The 21533-nt window shown below is 55.8% G+C and overlaps 1 protein-coding gene across 1 annotated transcript; it reads left to right on the top strand.

Annotated features, from left to right (window-relative positions):
• Nucleotides 1–2906: 2906 nt before the first annotated feature.
• Nucleotides 2907–21131, top strand: P2RX2 (purinergic receptor P2X 2). The gene is made up of 10 exons (XM_075567951.1): nt 2907–3176; nt 4578–4728; nt 4832–4903; nt 5953–6028; nt 8042–8138; nt 9955–10035; nt 11169–11307; nt 12627–12754; nt 20890–20980; nt 21072–21131. Exons 1-10 carry the CDS (start codon nt 3034–3036, stop codon nt 21129–21131), a joined length of 1038 nt encoding a protein of 345 aa, XP_075424066.1. The 5' UTR covers nt 2907–3033.
• The last annotated feature ends 402 nt before the right edge of the window (nt 21132–21533 follow it).

Below are 21533 nucleotides of genomic sequence, written 5' to 3'. Positions count from 1 at the left end.
GCCTCCACCGCAGCCACCGGAGATCCAACGCAGAGGGGCCTCCACCGCAGCCGCCGGAGATCCAACGCAGAGAGGCCTCCACCGCAGCCACCGGAGATCCAACGCAGAGGGGCCTCCACCGCAGCCGCCGGGGTTCCAACGCAGAGAGGCCTCCACCGCAGCCGCCGGAGATCCAACGCAGAGAGGGGCCTCCACCGCAGCCGCCGGGGTTCCAACGCAGAGAGGCCTCCACCGCAGCCACCGGAGATCCAACGCAGAGGGGCCTCCACCGCAGCCACCGGGGTTCCAACGCAGAGAGGCCTCCACCGCAGCCACCGGAGATCCAACGCAGAGAGGCCTCCACCGCATCTGCCGGAGATCCAACGCAGAGAGGGGCCTCCACCGCAGCCGCCGGGGTTCCAACGCAGAGAGGCCTCCACCGCAGCCACCGGAGATCCAACGCAGAGGGGCCTCCACCGCAGCCGCCGGGGTTCCAACGCAGAGAGGCCTCCACCGCAGCCACCAGAGATCCAACGCAGAGGGGCCTCCACCGCAGCCGCCGGAGTTCTAACGCAGAGAGGCCTCCACCGCAGCCGCCGGATTTAGGGTAAGGGGTTAGGTTTTTAGTGTCGGGATTAGGGTAAGGGGCTTTAGGGTTGGGGGATTAGGGTAAGGGGTTAGGTTTTTAGGGTCGGGATTAGGGTAAGGGGCTTTAGGGTTGGGGGATTAGGGTAAGGGGTTAGGTTTTTAGGGTTGGGATTAGGGTAAGGGGCTTTAGGGTTGGGGGATTAGGGTAAGGGGTTAGGTTTTTAGGGTCGGGATTAGGGTAAGGGGCTTTAGGGTTGGGGGATTAGGGTAAGGGGTTAGGTTTTTAGGGTCGGGATTAGGGTAAGGGGCTTTAGGGTCGGGGATTGAGGGTGCAGGGTTAGGTTTTATGTGTAGGAGGCAGCGTTAGTATTAGGGTTTAAGATTAGGGTTTAGGGTAAGGGGTAAGGCTAGGGACTTCCTTTAGCGGTGCAGAGGGCGGCGGCGGGAAGGGAGTAGCGGCGAAACACCAGCGGAGATTTGGTTCCGGCAAAAAGGCAGCGAGCGACCAAATGTCCCAGAACGATTGTCTCAGGGATGGAAGAGACAAGAAGCCCCTTTTCAGAGCCCCCTGTGTACATCAAAGCAATGCATTCATATAAATGTATCCATCAGCTCGTGTTATCCCTGATGTAATGGCAACAATCATTCACTTTCACCCCAAGTGCAGACTGCGTATGAAATGTGCCGTGAGCACCGGTGACCAGGAGAGGGCGCTCAAGGTCAGGCATAGAACACTGGCTAAAAATTAAGCTCCAAAAATACAGGTTTTGGCACAACATTGTAGGAGTTATAGGGAGCGGTTATATGGGGCAATAGGAGTTATAGGGAGCGGTTATATGGGGCAATAGGAGGAGTTATAGGGAGCAGTTATATGGGGCAATAGGAGGAGTTATAGGGAGCGGTTATATGGGGCAATAGGAGTTATAGGGAGCAGTTATATGGGGCAATAGGAGTTATAGGGAGCGGTTATATGGGGCAATAGGAGGAGTTATAGGGAGCAGTTATATGGGGCAATAGGAGGAGTTATAGGGAGCGGTTATATGGGGCAATAGGAGGAGTTATAGGGAGCAGTTATATGGGGCAATAGGAGTTATAGGGAGCGGTTATATGGGGCAATAGGAGGAGTTATAGGGAGCGGTTATATGGGGCAAGTTGTAGGAGTTATAGGGAGCGGTTAAATGGGGCAATAGGAGGAGTTATAGGGAGCGGTTATATGGGGCAATAGGAGGAGTTATAGGGAGCGGTTATATGGGGCAATAGGAGGAGTTATAAGGAGCAGTTATATGGGGCAATAGGAGTTATAGGGAGCGTTTATATGGGGCAATAGGAGGAGTTATAGGGAGCGGTTAAATGGGGCAATAGGAGGAGTAATAGGGAGTGGTTATATGGGGTAATAAGAGTTATAGGGAGTGGTTATATGGGGTAATAAGAGTTACAGGCAGTGATTATATGGGGTAATAAGTGTTATAGGGAGAGGTTATATGGGGCAATAGGAGTTACAGGCAGCGGTTATAAAGTATGGAGAATTAGGATAGTTATAGGGAGCTGCTATATGGAGTCTCATTTCCTTCCCCTTAGCGTCAGACCCTGCCGGAATCTAACTTGACATATACTTTCATGGCTAATAAAACCAACTCATTTGGCCCCAGAGAGGTGAGCCCTGCCCCATGCAGGGCCGCCAACTGATTTCTCGGGGCTCAGGACTAGAGTCATGTCCGCCCCCCCTTCCCCCCGGAGGTATTGCGAGCCCCCCCCCCCCCGCCCATTTCACACCTCATGAGCCCCTCTACTTCCCACCCTCTTCCCATGTATTTCTCTCCCCTCCGTCTCACTCCCTCTTTTCCTCACTCACTCCCTCCCCCGTCAGCGTGGGACAGAGGGATGGAGTCATGCAGGCTGCTGCTAAGGGAGAGCCGGGGCCCGGCTGCGAGAGGACCGGCCGACGGGCCTGGGACGTCAAGCCCGACAGACCCACCCTGTTGGCGGCCCTGGCCCCATGTGACAGCGAATGTGAAAGCATAACATGTATGCAGATAACGTGGAATCATTATACCCTACCCCTGTTATTCAAGCTTTAGCAATACTGAAATGTTCTTCCGCCGTGCCAATAAAGCTTATTTGATTTAATTTGATTTGTATTGAACTTAACACATGCAGAAACCAGTCTTTCTCTGTCCCCTAGAGGGCAGCAGAGTACCATGGTCACCTGTACCCCCCCACCCCCCTTAGTCTCCAGTGCTCCCCCCCAACTCCCACCCCATCCTTATGAGAGCATTGGTAATTAGTTTACAGACATTCCCTGGGAGGAGCCAGCAGAGGATTCAGACCCTGACAGAGGCTGGGTAGACTGGGACTCTGCCTCCTCTTCCAGTATAAACCAGTAGCAGAAGCGCCAACAGTGGAGCTTCCCCCAGCGAGTTCTGGGACCCTGTGCCCGCTGACAGGACCCCGTGCCAGTCTGTGCCCATGACTGGGTGCGGAGTCCGCTTCTTGAGTTGCTTCGGGCAGATGTGGGACTACGAGACCCCCAAAGTTATTGTGGTGAAGAACCTTCAGCTGGGGACCATCTATAGACTGCTCCAACTTCTCATCATCGTCTACTTTGTGTGGTGAGCCAGAGGGGAGGGGGAGCATGGGGAGTCCGAGAGAAGGAGACGCAGGGAGCGAGACGAGGGCGCAGGGAGCACAAGCACGGAGCACAGGGAGTCACCGAGAAGGAGAGGCAGGGAGCACAGGGAGTCACAGCGAAGGAGAGGCAGGGAGCAGAGTCACAAACAGGGAGCATGGAGTCACAAACAGGGAGTCACAGAGAAGGAGAGGCAGGGAGTCACAGAGCAGGGAGTACAGGGAGTCACAGAGGAGAGGCAGGGAGTCACAGAGCAGGGAGCACAAGGAGTCACAGAGTAGGGGACACAGGGAGTCACAGAGCAGGGAGTAACAGAGAAGGAGAGGCAGGGAGTCACAGAGAAGGAGAGGCAGGGAGTCACAGAGCAGGGAGTCAGACAGCAGGGAGCACAGGGAGCCACAGAGCAGGGAGTCACAGAGAAGGAGAGGCAGGGAGTCACAGAGAAGGAGAGGCAGGGAGTCACAGAGCAGGGAGTCACACAGCAGGGAGCACAGGGAGCCACAGAGCAGGGAGTCACAGAGAAGGAGAGGCAGGGAGTCACAGAGCAGGGAGTCACAGAGCAGGGGGAATAGGGAGTCACAGAGCAAGGGGCACAGGGAGTCACAGAGCAGGGGGAATAGGGAGTCACAGAGCAGGGGGAATAGGGAGTCACAGAGCAGGGGGAATAGGGAGTCACAGAGCAGGGGGCACAGGGAGTCACAGAGCAGGGAGCACAGAGCAGGGAGCACAGAGCAGGGAGTCACAGAGCAGGGGGCACAGGGAGTCACAGAGCAGGGAGCACAGAGCAGGGGGAATAGGGAGTCACAGAGCAGGGGGCACAGGGAGTCACAGAGCAGGGAGCACAGAGCAGGGGGAATAGGGAGTCACAGAGCAGGGGGCACAGGGAGTCAGAGCAGGGGGAATAGGGAGTCACAGAGCAGGGGGCACAGGGAATCACAGAGCAGGGAGTCACAGAGCAGGGGGCACAGGGAGTCACAGAGCAGGGAGCACAGAGCAGGGAGCCACAGAGCAGGGGGCACAGGGAGTCACAGAGCAGGGGGCACAGGGAGTCACAGAGCAGGGGGCACAGGGAGTCACAGTGCAGGGGGCACAGGGAGTCACAGTGCAGGGGGCACAGGGAGTCACAGTGCAGGGGGCACAGGGAGTCACAGTGCAGGGGGCACAGGGAGTCACAGTGCAGGGGGCACAGGGAGTCACAGTGCAGGGGGCACAGGGAGTCACAGTGCAGGGGGCACAGGATCCAGAGTTACTTTCCTGCACAACCAACTGCTGGTAATATCCGCAGAGCGCCGTCTCATTACCTCCTTCCCTACTAGTGAGATCTGCAGAGCATCTCACCCTCCGGGCTCCGCAGAGCGTCGCTCAGTCCCACCCTCTCCCCCAGGTATGTGTTTGTGGTGCAGAAGGGATACCAGGCGCGTGAGACGGGACCGGAGAGCGCCGTCATCACGAAGGTCAAAGGGGTCTCCATGTCCAAAGCCCCCCGAGGGACAAAGAAGGTCTGGGATGTGTCCGAGTATGTGAAGCCCCCGGAGGTGAGAACACAAAGTTGGGGTGGGGGGGGGGGGGGGGGATCAGAGGAGGGGGAGGGGGGCATTGCTGATCTCACCCCGTCCCCCTTCTATCTCTGCGTATTAGGGGGGCAGCGTCTTCACCATTATAACCAGGACAGAAAGCACCAAGATACAGACTCTGGGGACCTGCCCCGAGGTGAGGGGGCAGTTACACAAAATAGCGGGGGATCTGCAGCACATTACAGAAGGGTAACGAGCAGGGTGCTCTGATAACAGCATCACCTCTCACTGTGATTCTCTCTCTCACTTCTCTCTCTATATCTTCTCTCTATCCCTCTTTTTCTTCTCTCTCGGGTTGCCTCTCTCTCCCTCCCTCTTTCTTCTCTCCCCATATCTTCTCTTTGTGATCCTTTCTTTTCTCTCTCTCTCTGTGGTTGTCTCTTTCTTCTCTCTCTCTACAATACTTTCTGTCGCTTTCTTCTCTTTCTCCTTGCAATTGTTTCTCTCGCTCCCCCTCCTTCTCTCTATGTAATTCTGTCACTTTTTTCTGTCTCTCCTATCTCCCTGCAATTCTCTCTCTCCCTACTTCTCTCTGCAATTCTTTCTGTCTCTTTCTCCTTTCTCGGCAATTCTTTCTCTCTCCCTCCTTCTCTCTCTGCAATTCTTTCTCTCTCCCTCCTTCTCTCTCTGCAATTCTTTCTCTCTCCCTCCTTCTCTCTTTGCAATTCTTTCTCTCTCCCTCCTTCTCTCTCTGCAATTCTTTCTCTCTCCCTCCTCTCTCTGCAATTCTTTCTCTCTCCCATCTCTCTCTCTCTCTCTGCAATTCTCTCTCTCCCTACTTCTCTCTGCAATTCTTTCTCTCTTTCTCCTTTCTCTGCAATTCTTTCTCTCTCCCTCCTTCTCTCTCTGCAATTCTTTCTCTCTCCCTCTCTCTCTGCAATTCTTTCTCTCTCCCTCCTTCTCTCTCTGCAATTCTTTCTCTCTCCCTCCTTCTCTCTCTGCAATTCTTTCTCTCTCCCTCCTTCTCTCTCTGCAATTATTTCTCTCTCCCTCTCTCTCTGCAATTCTTTCTCTCTCCCTCCTTCTCTCTCTGCAATTCTTTCTCTCTCCCTCCTTCTCTCTCTGCAATTATTTCTCTCTCCCTCTCTCTCTGCAATTCTTTCTCTCTCCCTCCTCTCTCTCTCTCTGCAATTCTCTCTCTCTCTCTCTCCTTGCGATTCTCTCTCCGCTAACGGTCTCTTTCAGAGTAGGAATGTACCGGATGCTCTTTGCATCTCGGATGAAGACTGTAACCGGGGAGAGATGCATCAGCTCGGCCACGGTAAGTCACCACGAATCATTCTACACCGGGGGTTCTTTAAAGATGGCAGCTCTGCGGCAGGGCCCCACAGTCACTCGCTTGACACAAGATGCACTTCAGGAGGAGACTTGAGCATCACATATTGTGCTGAATATTAACGCAGGGATTATTATTATTATTTATTTGGAAAGCACCAACATATACCACAGTGCGGTACAAGGAGGAAACAGAATGGTATCAATGACATACACAGAGTGACATACAAATAAGGACCGACAAGCGCCACAGATACAGGAGGTAACCAGGGCCCTGATCCTGAGAGCTGACACTCTGCAGGGAATAAGGGGCCACGTGACTGCTTATGGTGGGACCGAGTATGACTCAGGATGGAGTTTAGTCCAGCCGCACAGCTGGTCCTCTTAAGGATTGGGGGTGTGAATGTTAGGGGGTGTCAGACAGGGATTATAAAGAAGAACGCATATACGTGTGTGTGTATATGTGTATATATATATATATATATATATATATATATATATATATATATATTTTAGTAAATATATATTAGTAAATGAGTACTTGAGTATTAGGTGATACCTTTTGACTAACACTCGATATTATAAGACAAGCTTCCAAGAGTTCTCTCTATAATATAGTACTATATTAGTGGTACTAATTTAGAGTACTATTACCCAAGTACTCATTTACTATTATATATACAAAATAAAGGAAATTGGACTCAGTAATAATGTATGCACCTGGATTGAAAACTGGTTGAAGATTAGACAACAGAGAGTTGTCATAAATGGAACTTTTTCCGGTTGGGCTAAAGTCGTGAGTGGAGTACCTCAGGGATCGGTACTGGGACCCCTGCTTTTTAACTTGTTTATTAATGACCTGGAGGTTGGGATCGAGAGCAAAGTCTCCATCTTTGCTGATGAAACTAAATTGTGTGAGGTAGTAGAATCAAAGCAGGATGTAATTTCTCTCCAGAAGGACTTGGAGAGACTGGAAACGTGGGCAGGTAAATGGCAGATGAGGTTTAATACAGATAAATGTAAGGTTATGCATTTGGGAAACAAGAATAAACAGGATTTATGAGTGCTTGTACTGTAGACAGCAGGCTTAGCAACAGCGTCCAGTGTCAGACAGTAGTTGCAAATTTCAAACAAGATCTTATCTTACATTAAACGGGGAATGGATAGAAGGGAAGTAAACATACTTATGCCCATCTATAAAGCATTAGTAAGATCACATTTTGAATATGGAGTACAGTTTTGGGCACCACTCCATAAAAACTAGAAAAAGTGCAGACAAGAGCCAACAAATTAGTAAAAGGGGATGGAAAATCTGATTTATGGGGAGGTGCTAGCTAAATTATTTGTTTACATTAGAAAAGGCATCCAAGAGGGGATATGATAACTATATTCAAATACCTTCAGGAACAATACAAGGAGCTTTCAAAATAACTATTCATCCCAAGGGCAGTACAAAGGACTCGGGTCATACCTTAAGGTTGGAAGAAAGTAGATTTCACCAGCAACAAAGGAAAGGGTTCTTTACAGTAAGGGCAGTTACAATGTGGCATTCCTTACCCATGGAGACTGTGATGGCAGATACAATAGATTTGTTCAAAAAAAGTTGGACATTTTTATAGAAAGGGAAGGTATACAGGGATATACCAAATAAGTATACATGGGAAGGATGTTGATCCAGGGAGAAATGTGATTGCCAATATTTGGAGTCGGGAAGGAATTTATTTTCCCCCTTATGAGATATCATTGGATGATATGACACTGGGGTTTTTTGTTTGCCTTCCTCTGGGTCAATATACTGTAAGTACGGATATAGGATAAAGTATCTGTCGTGTACATTTAGCATACTGTAGGTTGGACTTGAGGTTGAAAAAGTCAAGTCCATCATATAATATATAACTATGTAACTATGTAACTATATACTGTAACACAAAAGAGGAAGATTAAGGTGTGTGAATTTAAAACATGGTAATACTCAATACCACTGTGTACCCTTCCGCAGGGGAGCAGACCGGACGCTGCGTGACGTCCGTGCGCGGCTCTCTCAAAACCTGTGAGGTCTTTGCCTGGTGCCCCCTGGAAGATGAATTTGTGACCAGGTTAGTGTCACTGTCACCACCAGCGGGGAACTGCAGGGAGGAGGGACCCCGGAGATCGGGGGAACTGCAGGGAGGGGGGACCACGGAGAGTGGGGAACTGCAGGGAGGGGGGACCACGGAGATCGGGGGAACTGCAGGGAGGAGGGACCCCGGAGAGTGGAGAACTGCAGGGAGGGGGGACCACGGAGATCGGGGGAACTGCAGGGAGGGGGGACCACGGAGAGCGGGGAACTGCAGGGAGGGGGGACCCCGGAGATCGGGGGAACTGCAGGGAGGGGGGACCACGGAGATCGGGGGAACTGCAGGGAGGGGGGACCACGGAGATCGGGGGAACTGCAGGGAGGGGGGACCACGGAGATCGGGGGAACTGCAGGCAGGAGGGGGGACCACGGAGAGGGGGGAACTGCAGGGAGGGGAGACCACAGAGATCGGGGGAACTGCAGGGAGTGGGGACTCCGGAGATCGGGGGAACTGCAGGGAGGGGGGACCCCGGAGATCGGGGGAACTGCAGGGAGGGGGGACCATGGAGATCGGGGGAACTGCAGGGAGGGGGGACCACAGAGATCGGGGGAACTGCAGGGAGGGGGGACCCCAGAGATCAGGGGAACTGCAGGAAGGGGGGACCACGGAGAGTGGGGAACTGCAGGGAGGGGGGACCACGGAGAGTGGGGAACTGCAGGGAGGGGGGACCACGGAGAGTGGGGAACTGCAGGGAGGGGGGACCACGGAGAATGGGGGACCACGGAGAGTGGGGAACTGAGGGAGGGGGGACCATGGAGAGTGGGGAACTGCATGGAGGGGGGACCACGGGGAACTGCAGGGAGGGGGGACCACGGAGATCAGGAGAACTGCAGGGAGGGGGGACCACGGAGAGCAGGGAACTGCAGGGAGGGGAGACCACGGAGGGTGGGGAACTGCATGGGGAGCAATACTATACCCCCCAGTGTCACAGAGTTATATAATGCCACGCAGAGCTCTGTAATGTCGCGTAGAGATGTAACAATACAACGGAATGTCGCTGAGCGATACAACACCACGCAGTGTCGCGATATGTGCAGTGACACAGCGTTACTCACCAAATAATCACAGGGAAGGGGGACAGCTTTCCCCCTCAGAGCTTACAATCTAATACCGTAGTGTTGTGGGATAAGTCACTAGCTTTTCACTTTCCAGAAATTCAGCATGGTCTGACCACCTTACTTCCAGGAATCTGGAGGCTCCCTCGAATCCCAGAAGAGGTAGCCATCGCTAACCCTATTATCTAATCACATGTCTCTCTCATTTCAATTTCACTTCTCCTCTTACCTCACTTTTTTTTTTTTACAACACTACCTCCCTCTTCCTTCCCTCTCTCTCTCTCTCTCTCCCTCCCTCCCTCCCTGTATCTCTCCATCCCTCCCTCCCTCCCTGTATCTCTCCTTCCATCCCTCCCTGTATCTCTCTCTCTCCCTCCCTCCCTGTATCTCTCCTTCCATCCCTCCCTCCATCTCTCCTTCCATCCCTCCCTGTATCTCTCCTTCCATACCTTCCTCCCTCCCTGTATCTCTCCTTCCATACCTTCCTCCCTCCCTGTATCTCTCCTTCCATACCTCCCTGTATCTCTCCTTCCATACCTCCCTGTATCTCTCCTTCCATCCCTCCCTGTATCTCTTCTTCCATACCTCCCTCCCTCCCTGTATCTCTCCTTCCATACCTCCCTGTATCTCTCCTTCCATACCTCCCCCCTCCTACTTCTTCCCCACCTCTTCCCCTCGTCTCTCCACCTCCCCCTTCTCCTCCTCTATCTCCTTGTCCCTCTCTCTTTCTCTCCTCCCAGTGAATCGCTTCAGGAGTTTGTCCCAAACTTCACCATTCTAATCAAGAACAATATCCACTTTCCGCAGTTTGGATTTTCCAAGTAAGGACCCATCATGGATACTCTATAATCAATCATCATTATTCACGCTTAACCTGGGATTCAAAAAGTTTCAATTGTAATCCCACATAGAAAGCAAAAAGTACCTGATATGTATATATATATAACAATTTCTCTATAGAACTATCTTCCTTAGAAATATACAGTAAAAGTGATTTTTTTTTTTTTTAAACTCATTTTTTTCCCGTGTAAACTGAATCGGTAGCCAATAATATAGACATTTTAATGTGTTTCTGCAAAGAAAAAAAAAAAGGGGAAAATCATTCATTTCACTATATGGGCGATTTATATCTTTTTAACAAATCCAGTTACACTGGGAATGATCTTTGAGACACTTGTCAATTTGATCTCGAAAGTTTTTAACGCAATAAGGCACCTAGTAGCTAGGCAACCTCCCAGCAGATTTGGTTTTCAAATGGTAACCCGCCTCCTGGGTGCCGCTAGCCCTAATAATAACAATGTCCCTTTATAGAGTATTTTAATATATCTTTAAGGAAGACTGTAAATCGTGTGATGTTCGGCCTATCATAGCGTAGTAATAGTGTTATTATATGGACTGCCTGCCTCTCTGGGCAGCGTAGTAATAGTGTTATTATATGGACTGCCTGCCTCTCTGGGCAGCGTAGTAATAGTGTTATTATATGGACTGCCTGCCTCTCTGGGTAGCGTAGTAATAGTGTTATTATATGGACTGCTTGCCTCTCTGGGTAGCGTAGTAATAGTGTTATTATATGGACTGCCTGCCTCTCTGGGCAGCGTAGTAATAGTGTTATTATATGGACTGCCTGCCTCTCTGGGTAGCGTAGTAATAGTGTTATTATATGGACTGCCTGCCTCTCTGGGCAGCGTAGTAATAGTGTTATTATATGGACTGCCTGCCTCTCTGGGCAGCGTAGTAATAGTGTTATTATATGGACTGCCCGCCTCTCTGGGCAGCGTAGTAATAGTGTTATTATATGGACTGCTTGCCTCTCTGGGCAGCGTAGTAATAGTGTTATTATATGGACTGCCTGCCTCTCTGGGTAGCGTAGTAATAGTGTTATTATATGGACTGCCTGCCTCTCTGGGTGACATCTGACGGGCTCTGTCACTTTTGTGTCCCCCTCTCCTCTCAGGGGTAACATTGAGGGGCAGAACGCCCATTTCCTGAGGAACTGCACCTACCACCCCTCCCGCTCCCCCTACTGCCCCATATTCTCCGTGGGCTTCATCGTGAGCCAGGCCAAGGCCAACTTCACCCAGCTGGCAGGGAAGGTGAGGAGACTCAGAGGGCACAATGTGGGCAAAGGGGCGAGATGTGGCTTTAGTGCGGTCTCTGGGGGTTTGGCGGTAATGCACAATGTCAGCATGCGGGCTACAGGAGTGTATCATGTATATACTGCAGGGAACTACTTGCATTATCTTCTGAATATCTTGTGTTTGTATCTTATCCTTGAGAAATGGGAAAAAATGCTCACCAAAAAAATACTACTCGGGCTTCTGACACACATAGTGGCCCATATTTACTAAGGGGTGCTAATGCAGAAGAGACCTTCCGCCGCTGGAAGACACCTGATGGCCCATTCGTAAATATGTCTCGTTGGGTTTAAAGTGTAGAGGAACAAGTTAAGGTGTGTGTGTGTGTGTGTGTGTGTGTGTGTGTATATATATATATGTGTGTGTGTGTGTGTGTGTGTGTGTGTGTATAAATATATGTGTGTATAGCTACATTATGGTGCTGAATCAGTGAGTGAGGATTTATACAGTATACAGACGTTCTTATGTATTATCGGGGGGCTCACCCTGTGTCTGAGCCCCACATGCAGGGAGGTATTATCGGGGGGCTCGCCCTGTGTCTGAGCCCCACATGCAGGGATGTATTATCGGGGGGCTCGCCCTGTGTCTGTGCCCCACATGCAGGGAGGTATTATCGAGGGGCTCACCCTGTGCCCCACATGCAGGGAGGTATTATCGGGGGCTCGCCCTGTGTCTGTGCCCCACATGCAGGGAGGTATTATCGGGGGGCTCACCCTGTGTCTGTGCCCCACATGCAGGGAGGTATTATCGGGGGGCTCACCCTGTGTCTGTGCCCCACATGCAGGGAGGTATTATCGGGGGGCTCACCCTGTGTCTGTGCCCCACATGCAGGGAGGTATTATCGGGGGGCTCACCCTGTGTCTGTGCCCCACATGCAGGGAGGTATTATCGGGGGGCTCACCCTGTGTCTGTGCCCCACATGCAGGGAGGTATTATCGGGGGGCTCGCCCTGTGCCCCACATGCAGGGAGGTATTATCGGGGGGCTCACCCTGTGCCCCACATGCAGGGAGGTATTATCGGGGGGCTCACCCTGTGCCTGTGCCCCACATGCAGGGAGGTATTATCGGGGGGCTCGCCCTGTGCCCCACATGCAGGGAGGTATTATCGGGGGGCTCACCCTGTGCCCCACATGCAGGGAGGTATTATCGGGGGGCTCACCCTGTGCCTGTGCCCCACATGCAGGGAGGTATTATCGGGGGGCTCACCCTGTGCCTGTGCCCCACATGCAGGGAGGTATTATCGGGGGGCTCATCCTGTGCCTGTGCCCCACATGCAGGGAGGTATTATCGGGGTGATCATTAACTGGAATTGTAACCTGGATTTGGACACCTCAAAGTGTCGGCCGCAGTATTCCTTCAGACGCATTGACCTGCAGAGCCAAGCATCCACCGGATATAACTACAGGTCAGCGAGCGAGTGAGCGGGCGAGTGAGCGGGGGAGTGAGCGGGGGAGGAGGGCTGTGTGTGTTTTTGAGCGATCATAGTGTGTGTATATGTGTATTATTGAGTGATCTGTGTGTGTGTGTGTGTGTGTCGATGTTTGTGTTATTGAGTGATCAGTGTGTTTCTGTTTTTGTGTTATTTAGTTGTGTGTGTGTGTGTGTGTGTGTGTGTGTGTGTGTGTGTGTGTGTGTGTGTGTGTGTGTGTGTGTGTGTGTGTGAGATTGAGCGATCAGTATGTGTTTGTATGTCTGTGTTATTGAGTGATCCGTTTGTGTCATTGAGCGATCAGTGTGTGTGTTTCCATGTCAGTGTGTCTGTGTGATCAGTGGGTGCTTGGGTATCAGAAGGTTAAAGGTGTGTCCGCAGGATTAGTGTGTGTATCAGAGGGTGGTTAGCGTGTCAGTGGGTGGTTAGCGTGTGTCAGTGGGTGGTTAGCGTGTGTCAGTGGGTTGTTAGCTTGTGTCAGTGGGTGGTTAGCGTGTGTCAGTGGGTGGTTAGCGTGTATCAGAGGGTGGTTAGCGTGTGTCAGTGGGTGGTTAGCGTGTGTCAGTGGGTGGTTAGCGTGTGTCAGTGGGTGGTTAGCGTGTGTCAGTGGGTGGTTAGCGTGTGTCAGTGGGTGGTTAGCGTGTGTCAGTGGGTGGTTAGCGTGTGTCAGTGGGTGGTTAGCGTGTGTCAGTGGGTGGTTAGCGTGTGTCAGCGGGTGGTTAGCGTGTGTCAGTGGGTGGTTAGCGTGTGTCAGCGGGTGGTTAGCGTGTGTCAGTGGGTGGTTAGCGTGTGTCAGTGGGTGGTTAGCGTGTGTCAGTGGGTGGTTAGCGTGTGTCAGCGGGTGGTTAGCGTGTGTCAGTGGGTGGTTAGCGTGTGTCAGTGGGTGGTTAGCGTGTGTCAGTGGGTGGTTAGCGTGTGTCAGCGGGTGGTTAGCGTGTGTCAGTGGGTGGTTAGCGTGTGTCAGTGGGTGGTTAGCGTGTGTCAGCGGGTGGTTAGCGTGTGTCAGCGGGTGGTTAGCGTGTGTCAGCGGGTGGTTAGCGTGTGTCAGCGGGTGGATAGCCTGTGTCAGAGGGTTATTAGCATGTGACAACGGGTGGTTAGCGTGTCAGAGGTGTGCTCACGTCAGAGAGAGCAATACATGAGTCATAGAGCAGTGCGCACGTCAGAGAGCAGTGCGCGCGTCAGAGAGCAGTGCGCGCGTCAGAGAGCAGTGCGCGTGTCAGAGAGAGCAGTGCGCGTGTCAGAGAGCAGTGCGCGTGTCAGAGAGAGCAGTGCGCGTGTCAGAGAGCAGTGCGCGTGTCAGAGAGAGCAGTGCGCGTGTCAGAGAGAGCAGTGCGCGTGTCAGAGCAGTGCGCGCGTCAGAGAGAGCAGTGCGTGCGTCAGAGAGAGCAGTGCGCGTGTCAGAGAGAGCAGTGCGCGCGTCAGAGAGAGCAGTGCGCGTGTCAGAGCAGTGCGAGACTCAGAGAGAGCAGTGCGCGCGTCAGAGAGAGCAGTGCGCGTGTCAGAGAGCAGTGCGCGCGTCAGAGAGCAGCGCGCGTCAGAGAGAGCAGCGCACGTGTCAGAGAGAGCAGTGCACGCGTCAGAGAGAGCAGCGCGCGTGTCAGAGCAGTGCGCGTGTCAGAGCAGTGCGCGTGTCAGAGAGAGCAGCGCGCGCGTCAGAGAGAGCAGCGCGCGCGTCAGAGAGAGCAGCGCGCGCGTCAGAGAGAGCAGTGCGCGCGTCAGAGAGATCAGCGCGCGTGTCAGAGCAGTGCGCGTGTCAGAGCAGTGCGCGTGTCAGAGCAGTGCGCGTGTCAGAGAGAGCAGCGCGCGTGTCAGAGAGAGCAGTGCGCGTGTCAGAGCGAGCAGTGCGCGTGTCAGAGAGCAGTGCGCGTGTCAGAGAGAGCAGTGCGCGTGTCAGAGAGAGCAGTACGCGTGTCAGAGAGAGCAGTGCGCGTGTCAGAGAGCAGTGCGCGTGTCAGAGAGAGCAGTGCGCGTGTCAGAGCAGTGCGCGTGTCAGAGAGAGCAGTGCGCGTGTCAGAGAGAGCAGTGCGCGTGTCAGAGAGAGCAGTGCGCGTGTCAGAGAGAGCAGTGCGCGTGTCAGAGAGAGCAGTGCGCGTCTCAGAGAGAGCAGAGCGCGTGTCAGAGAGCAGTGCGCGCGTCAGAGAGAGCAGTGCGCGCGTCAGAGAGATCAGCGCGCGTGTCAGAGCAGTGCGCGTGTCAGAGCAGTGCGCGTGTCAGAGCAGTGCGCGTGTCAGAGCAGTGCGCGTGTCAGAGAGAGCAGCGCGCGTGTCAGAGAGAGCAGTGCGCGTGTCAGAGCAGTGCGCGTGTCAGAGAGAGCAGTGCGCGTGTCAGAGAGCAGTGCGCGTGTCAGAGAGAGCAGTGCGCGTGTCAGAGAGCAGTGCGCGTGTCAGAGAGAGCAGTGCGCGTGTCAGAGAGAGCAGTGCGCGTGTCAGAGCAGTGCACGTGTAAGAGAGAGCAGTGCGCGTGTCAGAGAGAGCAGTGCTCGTGTCAGAGAGAGCAGTGCGCGTGTCAGAGAGAGCAGTGCGCGTGTCAGAGAGCAGTGCGCGTGTCAGAGAGAGCAGTGCGCGTGTCAGAGAGCAGTGCGCGCGTCAGAGAGAGCAGCGCGCGTGTCAGAGCAGTGCGCGTGTCAGAGCAGTGCGCGTGTCAGAGCAGCGCGCGTGTCAGAGAGAGCAGCGCGTGCGTCAGAGAGAGCAGCACGCGCGTCAGAGAGAGCAGCGCGCGCGTCAGAGAGAGCAGCGCGCGCGTCAGAGAGAGCAGCGCGCGCGTCAGAGAGCAGTGCGCGCGTCAGAGAGATCAGCGCGCGTGTCAGAGCAGTGCGCGTGTCAGAGCAGTGCGCGTGTCAGAGCAGTGCGCGTGTCAGAGCAGCGCGCGTGTCAGAGCAGCGCGCGTGTCAGAGCAGCGCGCGTGTCAGAGAGAGCAGTGCGCGCGTCAGAGAGAGCAGTGCGCGCGTCAGAGAGAGCAGTGCGCGTGTCAGAGCAGTGCGCGTGTCAGAGCAGTGCGCGTGTCAGAGCAGCGCGCGTGTCAGAGAGAGCAGTGCGCGTGTCAGAGCAGTGCGCGTGTCAGAGAGAGCAGTGCGCGTGTCAGAGAGAGCAGTGCGCGTGTCAGAGAGCAGTGCGCGTGTCAGAGAGAGCAGTGCGCGTGTCAGAGCAGTGCGCGTGTCAGAGAGAGCAGTGCGCGTGTCAGAGAGAGCAGTGCGTGTGTCAGAGAGCAGTGCGTGTGTCAGAGAGAGCAGTGCGCGTGTCAGAGCAGTGCGTGTGTCAGAGAGAGCAGTGCGCGTGTCAGAGAGAGCAGTGCGCGTGTCAGAGAGAGCAGTGCGCGTGTCAGAGAGAGCAGTGCGCGTGTCAGAGAGAGCAGTGCGCGCGTCAGAGAGAGCAGTGCGCGCGTCAGAGAGAGCAGTGCGCGCGTCAGAGAGAGCAGTGCGCGCGTCAGAGAGAGCAGTGCGCGCGTCAGAGAGAGCAGTGCGCGCGTCAGAGAGAGCAGTGCGCGTGTCAGAGCAGTGCGCGTGTCAGAGCAGTGCGCGTGTCAGAGCAGCGCGCGTGTCAGAGAGAGCAGTGCGCGTGTCAGAGCAGTGCGCGTGTCAGAGAGAGCAGTGCGCGTGTCAGAGAGCAGTGCGCGTGTCAGAGAGAGCAGTGCGCGTGTCAGAGAGCAGTGCGCGTGTCAGAGAGAGCAGTGCGCGTGTCAGAGCAGTGCGCGTGTCAGAGAGAGCAGTGCGCGTGTCAGAGAGAGCAGTGCGTGTGTCAGAGAGCAGTGCGTGTGTCAGAGAGAGCAGTGCGCGTGTCAGAGCAGTGCGTGTGTCAGAGAGAGCAGTGCGCGTGTCAGAGAGAGCAGTGCGCGTCAGAGAGAGCAGTGCGCGTCAGAGAGAGCAGTGCGCGTGTCAGAGAGAGCAGTGCGCGTGTCAGAGAGAGCAGTGCGCGTGTCAGAGAGAGCAGTGCGCGTGTCAGAGAGCAGTGCGCGTGTCAGAGAGAGCAGTGCGCGTGTCAGAGAGAGCAGTGCGCGCGTCAGAGAGAGCAGTGCGCGTGTCAGAGAGAGCAGCGCGCGTGTCAGAGCAGTGCGCGTGTCAGAGCAGTGCGCGCGTCAGAGAGAGCAGTGCGCGCGTCAGAGAGAGCAGTGCGCGCGTCAGAGAGATCAGCGCGCGTGTCAGAGCAGTGCGCGTGTCAGAGCAGTGCACGTGTCAGAGCAGTGTGCGTGTCAGAGCAGTGCGCGTGTCAGAGCAGCGCGCGTGTCAGAGAGAGCAGTGCGCGTGTCAGAGCAGTGCGCGTGTCAGAGAGAGCAGTGCGCGTGTCAGAGAGCAGTGTGCGTGTCAGAGAGAGCAGTGCGCGTGTCAGAGAGCAGTGCGCGTGTCAGAGAGAGCAGTGCGCGTGTCAGAGCAGTGCGCGTGTCAGAGAGAGCAGTGCGCGTGTCAGAGAGAGCAGTGCGTGTGTCAGAGAGCAGTGCGTGTGTCAGAGAGAGCAGTGCGCGTGTCAGAGCAGTGCGTGTGTCAGAGAGAGCAGTGCGCGTGTCAGAGAGAGCAGTGCGCGTGTCAGAGAGAGCAGTGCGCGTCAGAGAGAGCAGTGCGCGTGTCAGAGAGAGCAGTGCGCGTGTCAGAGAGAGCAGTGCGCGTGTCAGAGAGAGCAGTGCGCGTGTCAGAGAGCAGTGCGCTTGTCAGAGAGAGCAGTGCGCGTGTCAGAGAGAGCAGTGCGCGCGTCAGAGAGAGCAGTGCGCGTGTCAGAGAGAGCAGCGCGCGTGTCAGAGCAGTGCGCGTGTCAGAGCAGTGCGCGCGTCAGAGAGAGCAGTGCGCGCGTCAGAGAGAGCAGTGCGCGCGTCAGAGAGATCAGCGCGCGTGTCAGAGCAGTGCGCGTGTCAGAGCAGTGCACGTGTCAGAGCAGTGTGCGTGTCAGAGCAGTGCGCGTGTCAGAGCAGCGCGCGTGTCAGAGAGAGCAGCGCGCGTGTCAGAGAGAGCAGTGCGCGTGTCAGAGCAGTGCGCGTGTCAGAGAGAGCAGTGCGCGTGTCAGAGAGCAGTGCGCGTGTCAGAGAGAGCAGTGCGCGTGTCAGAGAGCAGTGCGCGTGTCAGAGCAGTGCGCGTGTCAGAGAGAGCAGTGCGCGTGTCAGAGAGAGCAGTGCGCGTGTCAGAGAGAGCAGTGCGCGTGTCAGAGAGCAGTGCGCGTGTCAGAGAGAGCAGTGCGCGTGTCAGAGAGAGCAGTGCGCGTGTCAGAGAGAGCAGTGCGCGTGTCAGAGAGAGCAGTGCGCGTGTCAGAGAGAGCAGTGCGCGTGTCAGAGAGAGCAGTGCGCGTGTCAGAGAGAGCAGTGCGCGCGTCAGAGAGCAGTGCGCGCCTCAGAGAGAGCAGTGCGCGCGTCAGAGAGAGCAGCGCGCGTGTCAGAGCAGTGCGCGTGTCAGAGCAGCGCGCGCGTCAGAGAGAGCAGCGCGCGCGTCAGAGAGAGCAGCGCGCGCGTCAGAGAGAGCAGCGCACGCGTCAGAGAGAGCAGCGCGCGCGTCAGAGAGAGCAGCGCGCGTCAGAGAGAGCAGCGCTCGTGTCAGAGCAGTGCGCGTGTCAGAGCAGTGCGCGTGTCAGAGCAGTGCGCGTGTCAGAGCAGCGCGCGTGTCAGAGAGAGCAGCGCGTGTGTCAGAGAGAGCAGTGCGCGTCAGAGCAGTGCGCGTGTCAGAGAGAGCAGTGCGCGTGTCAGAGAGCAGTGCGCGTGTCAGAGAGAGCAGTGCGCGTGTCAGAGAGCAGTGCGCGTGTCAGAGAGAGCAGTGCGCGTGTCAGAGAGAGCAGTGCGCGTGTCAGAGCAGTGCGCGTGTCAGAGAGAGCAGTGCGCGTGTCAGAGAGAGCAGTGCGCGTGTCAGAGAGAGCAGTGCACGTGTCAGAGCAGTGCGCGTGTCAGAGAGAGCAGTGCGCGTGTCAGAGAGAGCAGTGCGCATGTCAGAGAGAGCAGTGCGCGTGTCAGAGAGAGCAGTGCGCGCGTCAGAGAGAGCAGCGCGCGTGTCAGAGCAGTGCGCGTGTCAGAGCAGTGCGCGCGTCAGAGAGCAGCGCGCGCGTCAGAGAGAGCAGCGCGCGCGTCAGAGAGAGCAGTGCGCGCGTCAGAGAGAGCAGTGCGCGCGTCAGAGAGATCAGCGCGCGTGTCAGAGCAGTGCACGTGTCAGAGCAGTGCGCGTGTCAGAGCAGTGCGAGTGTCAGAGCAGTGCGCGTGTCAGAGCAGTGCGCGTGTCAGAGCAGCGCGCATGTCAGAGAGAGCAGCGCGCGTGTCAGAGAGAGCAGTGCGCGTGTCAAAGCAGTGCGCGTGTCAGAGAGAGCAGTGCGCGTGTCAGAGAGCAGTGCGCGTGTCAGAGAGAGCAGTGCGCGTGTCAGAGAGCAGTGCGCGTGTCAGAGAGAGCAGTGCGCGTGTCAGAGAGAGCAGTGCGCGTGTCAGAGCAGTGCGCGTGTCAGAGAGAGCAGTGCGCGTGTCAGAGCAGTGCGCGTGTCAGAGAGAGCAGTGCGCGTGTCAGAGAGCAGTGCGCGTGTCAGAGAGAGCAGTGCGCGTGTCAGAGAGCAGTGCGCGTGTCAGAGCAGTGCGCGTGTCAGAGAGAGCAGTGCGCGTGTCAGAGCAGTGCGCGTGTCAGAGAGAGCAGTGCGCGTGTCAGAGCAGTGCGCGTGTCAGAGAGAGCAGTGCGCGTGTCAGAGAGCAGTGCGCATGTCAGAGAGAGCAGTGCGCGTGTCAGAGAGCAGTGCGCGTGTCAGAGAGCAGTGCGCATGTCAGAGAGAGCAGTGCGCGTGTCAGAGCAGTGCGCGTGTCAGAGAGAGCAGTGCGCGTGTCAGAGAGAGCAGTGCGCGTGTCAGAGAGCAGTGCGCGTGTCAGAGAGAGCAGTGCGCGTGTCAGAGCAGTGCGCGTGTCAGAGAGAGCAGTGCGCGTGTCAGAGAGAGCAGTGCGCGCGTCAGAGAGCAGTGCGCGCGTCAGAGAGCAGTGCGCGCGTCAGAGAGAGCAGTGCACGTGTCAGAGCAGTGCGCGTGTCAGAGAGAGCAGTGCGCGTGTCAGAGAGAGCAGTGCGCGTGTCAGAGCAGTGCGCGTGTCAGAGAGAGCAGTGCGCGTGTCAGAGAGAGCAGTGCGCGTCAGAGAGAGCAGTGCGCGTGTCAGAGAGAGCAGTGCGCGCGTCAGAGCAGTGTGCGTGTCAGAGAGAGCAGTGCGCGCGTCAGAGAGAGCAGTGCGCGCGTCAGAGAGAGCAGTGCGCGCGTCAGAGAGAGCAGTGCGCGCGTCAGAGAGAGCAGTGCGCGCGTCAGAGAGAGCAGTGCGCGCGTCAGAGAGAGCAGTGCGCGCGTCAGAGAGAGCAGTGCGCGCGTCAGAGAGAGCAGTGCGCGCGTCAGAGAGAGCAGTGCGCGCGTCAGAGAGAGCAGTGCGCGCGTCAGAGAGAGCAGTGCGCGTGTCAGAGAGAGCAGTGCGCGTGTCAGAGAGAGCAGTGCGCGTGTCAGAGAGAGCAGTGCGCGTGTCAGAGAGAGCAGTGCGCGTGTCAGAGAGAGCAGTGCGCGTGTCAGAGAGAGCAGTGCGCGTGTCAGAGAGCAGTGCGCGTGTCAGAGAGAGCAGTGCGCGTGTCAGAGCAGTGCGCGTGTCAGAGAGAGCAGTGCGCGTGTCAGAGAGAGCAGTGCGCGCGTCAGAGAGCAGTGCGCGCGTCAGAGAGAGCAGTGCGTGTGTCAGAGCAGTGCGCGTGTCAGAGAGAGCAGTGCGCGTGTCAGAGAGAGCAGTGCGCGTGTCAGAGCAGTGCGCGTGTCAGAGAGAGCAGTGCGCGTGTCAGAGAGAGCAGTGCGCGTGTCAGAGAGAGCAGTGCGCGCGTCAGAGCAGTGTGCGTGTCAGAGAGAGCAGTGCGCGTGTCAGAGAGAGCAGTGCGCTCGTCAGAGAGAGCAGTGCGCGTGTCAGAGAGAGCAGTGTGCGTGTCAGAGAGAGCAGTGCGCGTGTCAGAGAGAGCAGTGCGCGTGTCAGAGAGAGCAGTGCGCGTGTCAGAGAGAGCAGTGCGCGTGTCAGAGAGAGCAGTGCGCGTGTCAGAGAGAGCAGTGCGCGTGTCAGAGAGAGCAGTGCGCGTGTCAGAGAGAGCAGTGCGCGTGTCAGAGAGAGCAGTGCGCGTGTCTGAGAGAGCAGTGTGCATTCAGTAAGCAGCATCTCTCTCTCAGGTTTGCGAAGTATTACAACAGGAACGGCACGGAGTCTCGCATCCTCATCAAAGTGTACGGGATCCGAATCGATGTCATCGTTCATGGGCAGGTACACGCAGCCAGCGCCAGCTCTCCAGCGCCAGCTCTCCAGCGCTCTCTTATATGTGTCTCACACCCTCTGTCGCTCCCGTGTATAAAAGATTTATACATTAGGGTTAGCGACACTTCCCTCCTATGCAGTGAAGGTGTCGCATGGGTAAGCGCAAGTAGCATACAGCCCCTCTCCGTCTCTCCCTCCGTGTCACCCTGCACTGGGAGAGGCGTGCTAAATACACCCCGTGTCTTGTGTCTCTGTGTCACCCTGCACTGGAAGAGGCGTGCTAAATACACCCCGTGTCTTGTGTCTCCGTGTCACCCTGCAATGGGAGAGGGGTGCTAAATACACCGTGTCTTGTGTCTCTGTGTCACCCTGCAATGGGAGCGGCGTGCTAAATACACCCCGTGCCTTGTGTCTCTGTGTCACCCTGCAATGGGAGAGGCGTGCTAAATACACCCCGTGTCTTGTGTCTCCGTGTCACCCTGCAATGGGAGAGGCGTGCTAAATACACCCCGTGTCTTGTGTCTGTGTCACCCTGCAATGGGAGCGGCGTGCTAAATACACC

Source organism: Ascaphus truei, chromosome 13, assembly GCF_040206685.1.
Source record: "Ascaphus truei isolate aAscTru1 chromosome 13, aAscTru1.hap1, whole genome shotgun sequence".
NCBI classification, from domain to species: domain Eukaryota; kingdom Metazoa; phylum Chordata; class Amphibia; order Anura; family Ascaphidae; genus Ascaphus; species Ascaphus truei.
The sequence above is the reverse complement of the archived record's forward strand: the minus strand, read 5'-3'. Positions and strand labels throughout refer to the sequence as shown.